Source organism: Austrofundulus limnaeus, unplaced genomic scaffold (assembly GCF_001266775.1).
Source record: "Austrofundulus limnaeus strain Quisiro unplaced genomic scaffold, Austrofundulus_limnaeus-1.0 Scaffold430, whole genome shotgun sequence".
In the NCBI taxonomy this organism is placed as follows: domain Eukaryota; kingdom Metazoa; phylum Chordata; class Actinopteri; order Cyprinodontiformes; family Rivulidae; genus Austrofundulus; species Austrofundulus limnaeus.
In genome coordinates, this window is record NW_013952832.1 from 320,381 (window position 1) to 336,418 (window position 16,038).

At 42.6% G+C, this 16,038-nt stretch overlaps 1 protein-coding gene across 1 annotated transcript in view; it reads left to right on the forward strand.

Moving 5' to 3' along the window:
- plcb1 (phospholipase C beta 1) overlaps positions 1 to 16,038 on the forward strand; it is a gene marked incomplete at its 5' end in the record, with an annotated part of 86,543 nt that overhangs the window by 14,105 nt on the left and 56,400 nt on the right. The window contains 3 exon segments of the mRNA XM_014024606.1: positions 11,481 to 11,581; positions 12,327 to 12,490; positions 14,390 to 14,536. Coding sequence (XP_013880060.1) covers positions 11,481 to 11,581; positions 12,327 to 12,490; positions 14,390 to 14,536 — 412 coding nt within the window.

The following is a 16,038-nucleotide window of genomic DNA, read 5'->3' on the forward strand; positions in this document are numbered from 1 at the left end:
CTGTGGTGCTGTGGGTTCTGTGGTGCTGTGGGTGCTGTGGTGCTGTGGGTGCTGTGGGTTCTGTGGGTTCTGTGGGTGCTGTGGTGCTGTGGGTGCTGTGGGTTCTGTGGGTTCTGTGGTGCTGTGGGTTCTGTGGTGCTGTGGGTGCTGTGGTGCTGTGGGTGCTGTGGGTTCTGTGGGTTCTGTGGGTGCTGTGGTGCTGTGGGTGCTGTGGGTTCTGTGGGTTCTGTGGTGCTGTGGGTGCTGTGGTGCTGTGGGTGCTGTGGGTTCTGTGGGTTCTGTGGGTGCTGTGGTGCTGTGGGTGCTGTGGGTTCTGTGGGTTCTGTGGTGCTGTGGGTGCTGTGGTGCTGTGGGTGCTGTGGGTTCTGTGGGTTCTGTGGGTGCTGTGGTGCTGTGGGTGCTGTGGGTTCTGTGGGTTCTGTGGTGCTGTGGGTGCTGTGGTGCTGTGGGTGCTGTGGGTTCTGTGGGTTCTGTGGGTGCTGTGGTGCTGTGGGTGCTGTGGGTTCTGTGGGTTCTGTGGTGCTGTGGGTGCTGTGGTGCTGTGGGTGCTGTGGGTTCTGTGGGTTCTGTGGGTGCTGTGGTGCTGTGGGTGCTGTGGTGCTGTGGTGCTGTGGGTTCTGTGGGTGCTGTGGTGCTGTGGGTTCTGTGGGTGCTGTGGGTTCTGTGGGTGCTGTGGTGCTGTGGGTGCTGTGGGTTCTGTGGGTGCTGTGGGTTCTGTGGGTGCTGTGGTGCTGTGGGTGCTGTGGGTTCTGTGGGTGCTGTGGTGCTGTGGGTGCTGTGGGTTCTGTGGGTGCTGTGGTGCTGTGGGTGCTGTGGGTTCTGTGGTACTGTGGTGCTGTGGGTGCTGTGGGTGCTGTGGGTTCTGTGGTGCTGTGGGTTCTGTGGTGCTGTGGGTTCTGTGGGTGCTGTGGTGCTGTGGGTGCTGTGGGTTCTGTGGTACTGTGGTGCTGTGGGTGCTGTGGGTGCTGTGGGTTCTGTGGTGCTGTGGGTTCTGTGATGCTGTGGCTGCTGTGGTGCTGTGGGTTCTGTGGGTTCTGTGGGTGCTGTGGTGCTGTGGTGCTGTGGGTTCTGTGGGTGCTGTGGTGCTGTGGTGCTGTGGATCATCATCATTAGAGCAGTTGTCCTCTGAGAGAGTCAGAGGTTTGACTCCATGGCCATGTCACATGTTCCTGGGTAAGACACTGAACCCTTCATTGCCTCCTATGTGTGCCACATCAGTGTATGAATGTGATTTAAAATGCTGAATAGACTCTATAGAATGAGTTAGTGCAGATTAATGCAGTGTAGAAGAGCAGAATAAATATCAGAAGGTGATAATGATAAACTCAGATGATATGACACTGATGTTTGATCCAACCTACCATCTCAGAGCTACGCTGTGATGCAGTGGAGCTCTGGAGGTAAACATGGCGGCACCCATCAGCTCTTTCCTTCCACCGTGGCATAGAGTTCTCTGGAAAAGGTATCTGAGGAGCCTTTAGAGCAGCGGTTCTCAAACTGGGGTCCGCGAGAGGTATCTTGGGGGTCCTCAAAAAATTTGACTAAAATGTTAATTTGGTTTTATTTTTAAAAATGCATGGAGAACAATGAACTAATGAAACAAACATAATAAACTTAATAAAAATATATATTCTCATGGCATTTAGGGGTTGAATTGAAAATAATGTATCTTTTAAAACAGCATGGTGTTTATGAGGGGGGTCCCTGGAATTTTTTTCATCCTTGTTAGGGGTCCCCAGACCCAAATGGCTTGAGAACCCCTGCTTTAGAGCACAGTTTGTTAGCTAGCACAGCAGGCTAGACAGAGAGAGTATAAACAGTGAAACCGGATTTATCTCTGTCTGAAGATGCTTCTGACTGTTTGCTTCTGCTGAACCCAGAAAAGAGAAAGGGGTTGTTGGAAAAATGCATTGTTCAAAATGGTATGTCAGAACAAACAGGATTCAGCTGGATTTCTTCTTAAAACTTTATTTTCAATCTTCTGACTCCAATCAGGTTCACAGAACAGCACTCAGCACACAGGCCTCAGTCAGACCTTGGGCTGAATCAAAACACAGCTGCCCTGCTCTGAGCAGACTCTCCACAACATTCTGACAACTTCTTTTTACTATAATAATGAATTGACCATACAATGTATCTTTCTTCCTGGTTACACCCCAGGAGGTGTTACCTTTTACGTCAGATGTCAGAGCGTCACTCATTTTTGTTTAGACTAAAGAAAGACCACATAAGACACACCAACTCTTTGTCTGCTTTATCCTTACAGGCTGAAATGATCAGAAAGTATAAAATACAATACTGCATCTGATATTCAATTAATCTGTTACAAAATTTCCTTCAAGGTGAAACATGCTAGTTGGAGTTGAAGGATGACACTTGTAGGAAGTGAGCTTAGGATGTAATAAGCTTTTCCCCACATCTCTCATACACAGGGTTATGAGGAAAATTTTTACCAAGGGATTTCTCACTATTCGTTAATATCTTGACTGTGCGAAGTGAAAATGACACAATAAGTGGAACGCTCAGACGAGTTCAATTTGATTCATAATGACTATGCAATCATTTATTTACACAAATTAAACAGATCATAAGTTACACTTGATTGTGGTTATTCAGTTCCTATAACAAACGTCAGAATTAATGGGATAAAACTCGCGTCCGACTTTCAATCCACATCACACAGATTACTTATAATAGACAGTAAAACGTCAGTTCTGATGTTAAACAACCAAACAATTTTACTGGCACTTTAGCTTAAGTTTTGGCAAATCAAAATACAAGAAAAGGGTAAGATTAGTATTTCTACTCTTTTACTTTTATCAAAGTGTGAGACAACAGGATCTGCACATCTTTTCTCGACTCAAGTCCACAGTACATGTCACTCTAAACACATCAGCTTTTACCTGATGATGGCTTCTTAAGGCACCTTCTGAGTAGAAAAGCTGGCTCGCCTCTGATCAGTCAGTGAACTGTTGTCGGCTCGGTTACTGGTCATTGGCAAACAGGTGTTATTTTCAGGTAACTTTGCGTCTGTTTCAGTCCAAGCCAGAAAAATTCAAGCCGTATCTGGTTTCTCCATCAAAATAAAATCATCTTCCCATCGGAAGGTAAAAACACACGCTTAGAGGCTTGAAGCCTCGGGTGGGAACACCGACAGGCTTGTTGGCTCCCTGGCTGTACAATCCTCCCTAATTGGCTCGTGGGATTAGAATTACAGCCCCCAGGGCTGAGATTCTACGAAGAGAACCACAGCCGTCTTCCTTGTTTAAGTTAGGAAGTCAGAGTGTGCTCAAAGCCGTCCAGGTTAGTAATAAGAATGGACAAACTTTGGTTCCCTGTGATGGACTTGCGACCTGTCCAGGGTGTACCCCGCCCCTCGCACTGTGACTGCTGGATATGGGCACCAGTGACCCATGCAACCCTGAAAAGGAAGAAGCGTGTACAGAAAATGGATGGATGGATGGATGGATGGATGGAACTTTGGTTCCGCCCGCAGGCTTAGAGATGAGTCAGAGAAGAAAGAGACTTGCCAGTCAAGGTTAAATTCTGTGGTTGTACAACAACATCATGATAACCTCTTTAGCTTCTTTCTGATAGACTCTAAAAGAAATCACTGCAAAACATTTATGATGATTAAATGTAACATTTCTGTTTATAATCAGCTCTGAACCATTCTTTCAGTCCAGGTAAATGAAAGATTTTCTCAGGAAAAATCCACAATTATATTACTGTGTTCACAGTAAAATAAAAACAGTGATTTGCATGAAAACACAATGAAAACTGTTATGGCTTGATGGTGAGGAGAACCCAAAATGCAGGCAGGCAGACCAAACTTAAAGTAATTAAAAAGACTTTAATAAAGAAAAAAGCCAACATGGTGGTAAGCTAACAAAACAAAGAAACAAAACTTGGAGCATGAGGTGAGAACAAACATGGGTAAACAATGGTCGGACGCTGAAGTAATGAAGATAAGATCCTTAAATACAAACAGGGCTGAGTGGAAGTAGGAAATAGCTGGGTGATTACAATTGAGGACAGGTGAGTGTGGCAGGCTGGAAAAATACTAAAAAGCTGACTTAGGTAAACATGGCATAGGAAACTGAAAACAGGAAATGAGAAAATAAGACAATACCAAACAATGAAAAACAATCTGAAAAATACTACCAAAAATAACCAAAACACAAGAATCATAACAGAAAACATTGTAATCAGATCCTGTGACAGTCATTATATGATTTAACAAATGCATAAACATTCTTAGTTAAACGACAAATGAATCACGAACAGAAGAGATTGTTCTGTCCATTATCTGATTAAGAGAACTGAGGGGTTCTCTTCCACTGTTAGAATGACCTGTCATGGCCTAAATAGAGTTCAGTTTGTAACAGAGTTCCTGTCCTCTCGTCAGGCCTGTCTGAGGCCTGCTTAGAGGCAGAAAATCTTGTTTCTTCACTCGAGGTGACCCCTACACACTTGATGCACACACCCTGTCATCTGCTGGGGTTCAGCTAACAAGGTCACCTGCTCCACCTCATCAGTAACTCTTTCTGTCTGGGTGGCTGATGTGAAAGGCTTGATTTATGGGTCTAGGCCTTTTTGAGCACCACCAGGTGTATGGTGAATTTGAGATCTGCTGAGCTCATACTGCTGAATGAGCAGCATGCAAAGCAGACTCCACCTGGCCATCAAGTTGCTCCAGTGGTTCCCATTAACAATGTCTCTGCATGTCCTGCAAAGAGCAGTTCTCAGGGGGAATACCTATTTAGTTCACCATTGTCATTACCCCTAATTTACACTACTTGCGTTCCATTTCCACTCCGCAGCGCAGGTCGCAGCTGTGCGTTTCAAGTCCAGTTTACACTACCACCACTCCACTCCGGCCCGACAGATGTGCAAGAAGGAGATTGCACGATGAATTCAGTGATAAATGTGGAAGTCAGAGCAAAAAATAATTAATTCTGTGAAAGACGAACTCCAAACACAGCTGAAAACAATGATATAAAGGCTTTTGGTATCTATGTTGAAACTGTCTCGCTGTCGGCTTTCTGAAACTTCTGATTTCAAAATAAAATCCACGTGTATCGTGTGTGTACACATATGCTTCATGCTACATGTTTCCATCTGCTTCCCAAACAGAACGATACATTCTGACAGCATTTGTGCAGAAATATATCAGTATATTTATTAATATAGCTGCAATTTCAACATTATTCCGACAAATTATCCAGCCTAAAAGTGTCTTATTTTGAAAATATCGGATGTTGTGCTAGTTTCTTTTCTTGTTGGTGCAACGTAATCTTTAAAAATTGACTCCGGCGCAGCTCCAGCATCTGTCAAAAATAGGATCTGTTCTAATTTTGACAGATCTCTGTCCGCTCACCACCGCCTTGCGCAGCCGTGCGCAGCCAGTGTAAACACTCTCATTGATTATAATGGGTGTGTATTTGCTGAGGAGGTCAGACCGGAGCGGAGCGGAGACGGAACGCAAGTAATGTAAATTGGGGGTTAGCATTGGGTGGAGATCTCAGAGGAGTGGGCAGAGCTAATTGTTCCGTCTTGAAAAAGATCTGTGCCGGTTTGGATGACGAGTAGCAAAGGTGGCTGTGGTAGGTCTGTCTGGCATTTAGACATTTATGGTCTCTGGTAGACTGTAGGTAAGTCAAGTTTTTATGATCAGTTTTCATGATAAACAGATGTTCCACCCTCTCATTCTTTTTAAAGCCAGCTTGATGACTAGAGGTTTCCAATTACCCACATCACAGAGAGAAGAATGTGCACTAAAGTAGTTTACTAGGTATAATCGCTGAGAGAGAATAACTCCAACACCAGAATCTGATTCATCTGTTTCTAGAATGAATTGTCTGTGAGGGTCAGGGTGCGTGAGAGCAGGAGCTGTAGTAAAATGTTTCAACTTTAGGAACTCTTTCTTCATCTTTTAAGACCAGGTGAAGGGTTGGTGAACTGAGCTGAGCCATGTTAGTGGGATGGTTGTCTGGTTGTAATTCTTGATGGATTGCCAGTAAATGTTGGCAAACCCAAGGAAATGTTGGAGTTGTTTGTGTATTACAGGCATTGGCCACTCTGCTACTGCCTCAGTCTTATCAGGATCAGTCTTCACTCTTATGCTCTCAAAGATGTATCCCAAGAAGTATATTGATGTCAGCTGGACATCTGCTTTTACAAATAGTTGATTCTCAAGGAAAGCAGATGTGCTTAGGGCACCAAAACAGTTAGTGCCAGCCCTATTAAAGATAATTTAGATAAATCTCAGAGATTAAAAACCAAGGCCTACAACAGGAGCATTAGTGAGTTCAAAGGGCATAACAAGATACTCAAAATGTACTTGGATCTTGAAAGCTAATTCCTGTCTCTGACCATAATATGGTTAAGACCCCTATAAATGACTCAGGGACGAAGGGTTATATCTTTCTTCTCTGCAAAGAAAACCCCAGAATATCAAGAGTGGTGGAAGAACGTATTATACCCTGCAGTTACAACTCACATAACAAAATTTGTCTGGCCCAGTTCTGGCCCACACAATGCACTAACACTCGTCCAGGATGCTCAAACCAATTGCATCTCTTTTGTGATCCAGATGTGGTTTGCCAAAGGTGGTCTATGCATGGGCCAGCATCACATAAACCCAATCAAAACCAGCCCACTTGTGGTATTGGCAGATTTGGGCCACATAAACCAAATCACAACTGGGCCAGTTGTGGAATGCCATCTTAAAAACAGTGCCATCATTGCCAGACTGGTCTCACATCCGGTTGACAAACCACTTACCATACCAGCAGTCAGTCAGCAGTTCCTGCTTGACACCAGATCTGGCCCACATCTGTCTGCTATGTGAGAAGAGTCTACATACAGCCTCACTGTATTTTTCTCAGGGATGGACAGATTGGGTCAATGGCTATATGGTATTGGTGCTTTGGGTAGAAGGACTATAGTACATCTATAGGGGTGATGAGGTGGAAGGGAAAGGCTCTCTGCTTGCTGAACACATTAAGAAGACTGAGGTACACAGAAAGCACATTAGATACATCTGGGGTTTTACTGGGTGGAGATACAGAGAGAGACTATAATGACATCCATCTGTCCATTTTCTTCCACTTATCCGGGGTTGGGTCACAGCAACCTAAGCAGAGAGACCCTTCCCTCTCCCCAGCCACTTGGGTCATCTCGTCCGGGGGAATCCCAAGGCGTTCACAGGCCAGCCGAGAAACATAGTCCCTCCAGCGTGTCTTCCTCTGGACCTCCTCCCAGTGGGATGTGCTTGGGAAACCTCACCAGGAAGGCATCCAGGAGGCATCCTAACCAGATGAACCACCTCAACTGGCTCCTCTCGACGTGGAGGAGCAGCGGCTCTATTCTGAGTCCCTCCCAGATAACTGAGCTTATCAGTTTATCTCTAAGGGAGAGCCCAGACACCCTGCAGAGGAAACTCATTTCAGCCGTTTGTATCCGTGATCTCATTTTTTCACTCACTACCCAAAGCTCGTGACCATAGATTAGGTTAGGAACATAGAATGACCGTCTTCTGGCTCAGCTCTCTCTTCACCATGACAGACTGGTACAGCACTTGCATCACTGCAGACGCAGCACCAATCTGCCTTTTGATCTCCCGCTCCATTCTTCCGTCATTCGTGAACAAGACCCTGAGATGCTTAAACTCCTCCACTTGGGTCAGGACCTCCTCCCCGACCCGGAGAAGGCAGCCTACCATTTTCCGGCTCAAGACCATGGTCTTGGATTTGGAGGCACTGATCCTCATCTCGGCCGCTTCACACTCGGCTGCAAACCACTCCAGTGAGAGCTGGAGATCAGGATCTGATGAAGCCAATAGGACCACATCATCCGCAAAAAGCCGAGATGTGATCCTGTGGTCACCAAAAAGGATTCCCTCAACACCTTGGCTGCGCCTAGAAATTCTGTCCATAAAAGTTATAAACAGAATCGATGTCAAAGGGCAACCTTGGCGGAGTCCAACTCTCACCAGAAACGAGTCCGACTTACTACCGGCAATGCGGACCAAGCTCTGGCACCAGTCATACAGGGACCTAACAGCCCGTAACAAWGGGCCTGGTACCCCATACTCCCGAAGTACCCCCCACAGGAGTCCCAGAGGGACACAGTCGAACACCTTCTCTAAGTTCACAAAATACATGTAGACAGGTTGAGCGAACTCCCATGCACTCTCCAGGACCCTGCTGAGGGTGTAGAGCTGGTCCACTGTTCCATGACCAGGACGAAAACCACACTGCTCTGTCTGCTGTAACAACGGTGTGGCCAAAATACAAAAATAAATAAATAGATAAATTAAATAAAAACCACTGTCTATTCTCTCCTCAGTTTAGTTTATGTAAGAACTGTGTTTGCTCAGCCAAGGAAAAATAAATATACATTATCTAGGAATTAGTTATCAGGGAGTTATTGAGATGAACACAAAAAACACACTCCTCTGTGTGATTGAAACTAGGTACCGTAAATGGATCTAGTTCGGAGTGTAATGGTGATGAAAAATGTCCATTTAAAACTGAAACAGTAAAAGTCTGGAGTTGATGTACCCAAACTTCATTAATGAAACTTTATTTAAGTCCATAGTCCACTACAACCTGGATAGGTAAAGTAGTATGATTACCACAGATGGTGACAGGTAATGTAAGACAGGGAACAAGAGGACAAATGCAGTGACCCACCAGTATCCTGGGCTACTAACAGGCATGGCCTTATAACTGGCAGGACAGGCAGAGCCAAACTGTCATTGATCAAATTAAGTGAATGGTTAGGGCCCTGCGGACACTAGGGGTCCCAAGATTCAAAACTTTGCCTGAAACACAATCAGATAGTCTATGTGGACCATTTAGCTGACATGGATAACTTCTTCATTTGATCAGTAGCCACATTAATATGCAGAAGCATTGACTGACATGACTCTGACAAATCACAGGATAGTGTAAAATGTTTTTTTTTTTCAACTCATCAGTACCGCAGTGATTGGCCCACTGACTTGTAGTGCCTTGGTTCCACCCAGGAACTCAAGTGCTTCAAACCTTTTGTGTTTTGTCCTCTATGATATTTCTCTCCTCGGGCTACATCACTGTTATGTAGCTACGCTCTTTTAAAAGTGATCTTTGACTGATGGTTTTTCACAGTTGTTTGAGGTTACAAAGTTTTCATTCACACACTGAGCAGGTAATGCTAATGGCTTTAGCAAGGTTGTTAGTCTACATTCTTTTTGTCAACATGATTCAAAAGAAAAAATCTTAAAGTAGCAAGCTGGTGTAGATTCACCCAGAACACGTTAAACACACATAAATAAAACAAATGGACTTCTATTTTGTAGTTGAAGAGTGAAATCCTAAGCTTTGAGCTGCATTAGAGGCAGTTACCCAGCTAAATGAGGACCTTCACTCAGGCTATTTTTAGAACACCTGGTCATATATGTCCTCTACACCAGATCCATTGATTTCAATAGAGCTGTGCCAGTTTAACTATGTTTAAACTTAAACAAATTCAAGAAAACATCATCAGACTCCACCAGGAAAACCACAAAACATTGTGCTACAGTTCTTATAACAGTGACTCAGGATACAGCCATCGTCCCCACATGGAAGGAGTATTTTTGATCACTTTTCCCAAGCTAAGATGCTAGCTAACTGCTGGATTCAAGCGATGGGATGAGCTGAATTTGACTGGATAAAAGTGGAACCATGGACTTAAAGTCTACTCCAAACATTTTATTGGACGTAAAAGACAAGTAAGACCCACAATACGATGAAAGCTGCCATTAAAATAAACAGAAAAAGAAAGTTATGGAGCTACAATTACTTTTTTATTCTATTTTAATTTTGGTTTTTACCTTTCAAGTTCTCCTTTTTTCTGAGCTTTTTTAATAATCTGCATTTTGTAAATACATGTTAAATGTGTATTTTGTTCTTATTTTAATTTCCTATCATGTTAAAAATGTTAATATGTTTATTGTGATWTTCATCTTTATCATTCTTTTGACACTTGAATGTGTACAACATTAGTCCTATTGATTTATTACTGGTTAGAATAGTTTATGGCTTGAAGTTTTAGGGAAACTTTCTTATTTTCTACCTTACATGACTTATTGCCCATTATAATAGAGAATAAAACATAATCTTTTTATTTTATGCTGTTTGATGGGTATTATACATTTTTGTAAAACTTTAGGTTTAGAATTCTGTGGGGATCAAACCAAGTTAATCTTATATTACAAGCTTCCACACATTCAGACCAATAAATAACACACAGACTGTACTTATTTAGCCCATTTCTATCCAACCAGGCTATTGAATGTGCTTAACAACACAATCTGTATCTTTACCTGTCCACACATATTCACACAGCGTTTACAGTGAGTGTGCTCAGACAACTGTACACAGTGGTTCAGCATGTTCACAGATTAAATAAATGAATACAGTTTCTATATGCTGCAGGATGTTTGTTACTTTGGATTCTAGTGAAGAGAAATTCAGCTGCAGTCAGCACATTATTACATCTCCATAAGAGTGTCAGTCATTTCATCCCTCTACCATTTGTATCCCCACTTTGTACACCCCCCCCCCCCCACTGGGTACAAAAAGGTCATGCCTTTGCACCAACAGGATTCCTGTATGTTTGCAGTTCTGCTTGTAAATGTGCTTGTTCAATGCGACCTTGCACAGAATGAAGCTGTGGTTTTTTAATGGCCAAAAAGGTATCGTTACCATGAGACAGTGGGAAAAAAGACATTTTTAAAAGTGTAGGCCGGTACAAGAAATCATCTACGCTGTGGTGGAGTACTGCTCAATCCCAGAGTGTAAAATATGCATGGGCCAAGCAGTTTAACTTGTGGAGCTAAAATTAGAAAATATTTCACTTTCAAACCTGCAGAACTTGGTTCACTAAATGCTTACAGCATTTGGTAACAGAAGAAATGCACTGTTAAACATGAAACATTCAAATAAACCTGCTTTGTTTGAACATTTCACTAAGAAACTTTGTGCTACTTAGAGTTTCACGTTAAGGCTGAAAACCTTTAAATGTTAATTTTGCCCTCATTTTGCACAACATTTCAACAGTTTGGAGAAAAGGCTTGATTGTAACCAGTTAGAATATGTCAAGAATATTTATTGTGAAGACTTTCATGTAGTTTGCACACATACTCTGATATCTTCTTTTTTTTCTGTTTGCTTTCTGCTCTGGAGCCTTTTATTCAGAGGCTTTTGCAAAGAATGACACGAGGAGGTGAAATGAGTTCAAATATCTGAGTCATTAAGGTTTTCAAGCAGCAGTAAGTAGAATTGGTACAAGAGCTCCATTTTCTGCTCACACAAACCACTTACGTTTGTAGAAACTGCATTTCTAAAGAGTTAAGATGTTTTGTTTTTCTTTGAATAAATTGAGTTATTTGACAAAAGCTTGTTCTGCTTTTAAAATGAAGACTTTATGTCTGCTTCTTTTGTTTGAAGGGTGACAGTATTAAACTGGAGGACTTTACTCTCGATGTTTACCGACATTTCTTGGACAGTCTGTGCCCTCGTCCTGAGCTCAACAACATCTTCAAAATGCAGTAAGAAAACAAAAACTGCCTCAAAACTCTAATACTTCTTCGCCCTAATGTAACGGTCTCTAAAGTTGAAGCACAGAAATGCGTGGTTGACAATGTTCTGAGTGAGTAATGATTCATCTGCTGTTTGAAATACAACACAAAGTCATAGAAAAAGGCTCTCTATTGCAATTTTGTCTTTTATGTTTTTATAGTCATGCTGAGATTAATAATAATTTAATATAATTTCCTCAGCTGATTAGTTTAGCAGATGCTGACAATGAGAACAAATGTTCAGATTAGTTTTAGTACAGAGGGTTTCATTTCTATCTGCAGAATTTTGTCTAAATATTAGTTAAGTTGTTTAATATTATTATTATGCAACAGACAATGGCTGATGATCAATTTGTTGAAACAGCCTGCCTTTAAAACAACAAATATGTTTCTATTACAGCACTATTATAAATTCAGGTTGTTCATTTTAAAACCTCCATTGTTGAAAAAAAATGATCAATTCATTAACTTTCAACAAAAGTCATTGTAAAATAATATTAAGCTGTTTGGATCCTCCTTTAGACTCAAATGTGTGTTTTTTTATTCAGTTTAGCTCTTTTATTTGTCTCATTAAAATTAAAACAGTATTGTTAACAGGGACCTGAAATAATACAGGCAGATTTTAGCTTCATTGGACTTTGTATTTTTAATTTTGTTTTGCAATTTCTGAGTTGTTTTACATTAAAAACATTTTCCTTCTTTACTGACTCTGCAGAGGAGGTGATGGTGGGACAGTATCCATCGATCAGATGACAGAATTCATCAACAGCAAGCAGAGAGACCCAAGGCTCAATGAAATCCTCTACCCTCCACTTCGTCCTACACAGACACATGCTCTGATGGAGAGATACCAACAAGACCAAGCACAACTAAAGCAAGGTACTCACAAGCACAACCACTGATGTTTAAACGTAGTTGAAGGTAATTATTTACCTTTTGAATCTGGGGTTTGACCATCGATCTGACTCTCTTATCCAGCACCCCTGAACAGACACTACCAGGGAGGCTAAGGTAGGTGATGCCCCAATATTTGAAACACCTTTATCCGGTTTTTAAAATAGAGGAACCACCACCAGAGTCTGCCAATCCAGTGGCACTGCTCCTGATGTCCACGCGATGTCAACCAAGACTGCCTCACAACATCTAAAGCCTTGAGCAACTCAGGGCTGATCTCATCCAGTCTCTGAGCCCTGCCACAACAGAGCTTTGTAACTACTTCAACGGCCCATTTACTTTATGGATGAACCAACCTCCAAGTCCCCCACCGGACAGTTTGCCAGAATCTCCTCAGTGGGTTTGGTTGAAAGTCTTTATCAAAGGCCTCACTAAACTCTGACCACAGTTAATCTTTTGCCTCAGCAACAACAAGGGCTGAGGCTGCAGATACTCCTCAGCTGCCTCTGGAGACCTACCAGCCAACAAGGCCCAATAGGGCTCCTTCTTCAGCTTGAAGGCCTCCCTGACCTGGGGCGTCCACCACCAAGTTTGAGGATGGCCACTATAAGAAGACTGACAACCTTGTGGCCACAGCTCAAGGCAGCCGCCTCTGCAACTGAACATGACCCCCTCTGACTCAGTCTCCTATCTTTGATGGGATGTGGTTAAAGTTCTCTTGAAGGTTTGAGTTGACTGGTTCTTCTGCCAGGTGCTTCCAGCAAACCCTCACTACACGTTTGGGTCTTCTGGGTTCAGCATCTTCCCTTGCCATCTGATCTAGTTCACTACAAGGTAGTGATCAGTTGACAGCTCAGCTCCTCTCTTCACCCGAGTGTCCAAAACATACAGCCTCAAATCAGATGATATGACTACAAGGTCGATCATCGATCTGTGACCTAGGGTGTCCTGGTGCCACGTGCACTTATGGACACCCTTATGTTCAAACATGGCGTTTGTGATGGATAAACTGTGACTAACACAGAAGTCCAACAACAGAACACCACTCAGGTTCAGATCAAAGAAGCTCTTCCTCCCAATCACGCCTGTCCAGGTCACATTGTTGTTAGCCACGTGGGCATTGAAGCCCGCTCCAAGAAGGCTGGGTACTCCGAACAATCATTTGGTGCATAGGCACAAACAACTGTCAGAGCCCATCCCCCCACCCAAACACTCAGGAATCTACCCTCTCATCCATTGGAGGAAACTCCAACACAGAGGAACGCACAAGCTCAGGCTTCTTCTCCACCAGAGAGGTGAGGTTCCAGGTTCCAAGCGTCAGCTTTGGTAGGCCATGGTCAGAGTGCAAAGGCCCCGCCTTTTGGCGCCTGCCCATGGCATCATGCACCTGAACCCCTCCTGCAGGTGGTGGACCCACAGGAAGGCAAACCCATGTCACTCATTTCAGTTGAACCTGACCAGGCCTCAAGGGTAGAGACCCAGTCACCTGTGAGCCCCTCCTCCAGGCCTAGATCCAAGGTTGGGTATGGGTATTTACCACGTATACACTCAGTAAATAAGGGTTTGTACTTGGTAAATGCCTGGTACTTAAATAATACTTGGAGGATACGTACTTGGTAAGTATCCAGCATGCACCAGACATGTACTCAGTAAGTATAAAGTATGTCACTTCATGTTCCAGGTACCTGTTCAGCTGTATTTACTGCTATGGTTAATATTTGACAGAAAAAACAAAACATAAAGGGTTAAATGTTGCTGTGTCACATGTTAGCAGCTCTGAAAGCTGAGGTAAAGTTTGCTCTCTGTGATTTTCTTTGTATCTATTCAGTATGTTTCTCACGTTTGTTGTATGATATGGTGTTTTTGTATGCATGTTGTCGTTAGGTGTGATATCTCTCCAGGCTTTTTCCAGCTATCTGTCCAGTGATGAGAACGGAGTCATCCCACCTGAGAAACTGGATCAGTCTGAGGACATGAGCTTCCCTCTGTCTCACTATTTTATTAATTCATCTCATAATACCTACCTCACAGGTACGCAGACACACTCCAAACACAAGTCATTTGTTGAGTGTTAGAGAATTAACTGTGGTGCTTGAAGACGTATTTCAACTGAGAGGCAGCAGGAAAGAACAGAGTAATTAAGAGTATGTATTTTCTTCTGTATTTATTTATTGTGGATCCTGCTCAACCAAATTTATGGAACTTTGATTTTTTTAAATTCTGCGAACAAAGCAGAGGGTCGTGGAACCACTCAGTTAACTTTAAGTTTCTCACAGACACCGAGCTCCACGTCCTTATAAAAACACTTTGACTGCATTCACAGCAACAAAAGGAAAATCTACTGTATTATTTATAATATAATTTATGATAAATGTATTGCTCTGTATATATGTTTGTTCTGTTCATATCGTCATCTGTTTTGTTGAAAGGTCGTTTTCGTGTCATGACAGGATACGGTACAGTACAGGTTTCTGTTAATCATCAACCCCCAGAAGTGAAATGGTCATAATGTTTTGGTCTGTATTTGTCTCTGTGAATCTGTCTTGTTGACAAAATAACATGAATTTATTAATTGTTGGATGTCCGTCTCTGTTTTAATGGAAACATCTCTATTCAAGATGGTCACTGCAGCAAAGCTACCGGAATACAAAAATGTCTAGAACTAGAACAGTTTTACAGATGCTAAGCTAAACATTAGCATGTTTGTTTAAACTTTGGCATTAACTTTTGGAGTCAACCTAATGTCCTTGTTAGCAAAATATCTCATGAAGTATTGGGTGAATTTCAATGAAACTCTCTCTCTAAATCTAGAAGTCATTACGCTTTTATTTAAAGGGATGTATCATGCAAAATCCACTTTTTTTATCTGTTTAATACATTTTGTTGTAAACTTGGAGTCTCTAGGAGGCAGAAAAGTTTAATTTAGTCTCTCTTTGAGCTGCAGAGATGTTTTTACATTGTTTGGGTCAGATTTTTCAGCACGTTCAGTTTTCTCTATTTTTATGACATTTTCTGAATTATTATGACAAACTATCTGCAACAGAACTGCCTAATAAGGTCTGGACTTTCGACTACAATTTCTTCGTCTTAATTCTCCTCTCGTCTGGGTCAGACTCTGGTTCTGGCTCAGACTCTGGCTCCAACATGAACAAGTCTTCTGTTGTTGACATCTTTTAATTAAATTGTAAATAAAACATTTCTGCAAGCTAGAAAATGTACCCCCCCACCCCCCCCACCCCACCCCTGAAGTGAACCGGTCTGGAAGCAGGTGGGGGGCGGTGCTTCAAGCATCTTAAAGAGGCTGTATCATGTAAAATCAACTTTTTTGAGTTTTATATCATGTTATAATGTTATACTCTCATAAAAAACATGCCCAAAGCCTTGCTCTGACTCATTCATCATGTTTGAGAAATCCTGCAGCATTTTTAGGAAGCCATGCTGAGGAGCAAAACGACAGGTACCAGAAATGCCCCTGGGACGTGTCTTTAAGCTAAACTTCCTCATGGCAGAGCCCCCCCCCCCCCCCCCCCCCC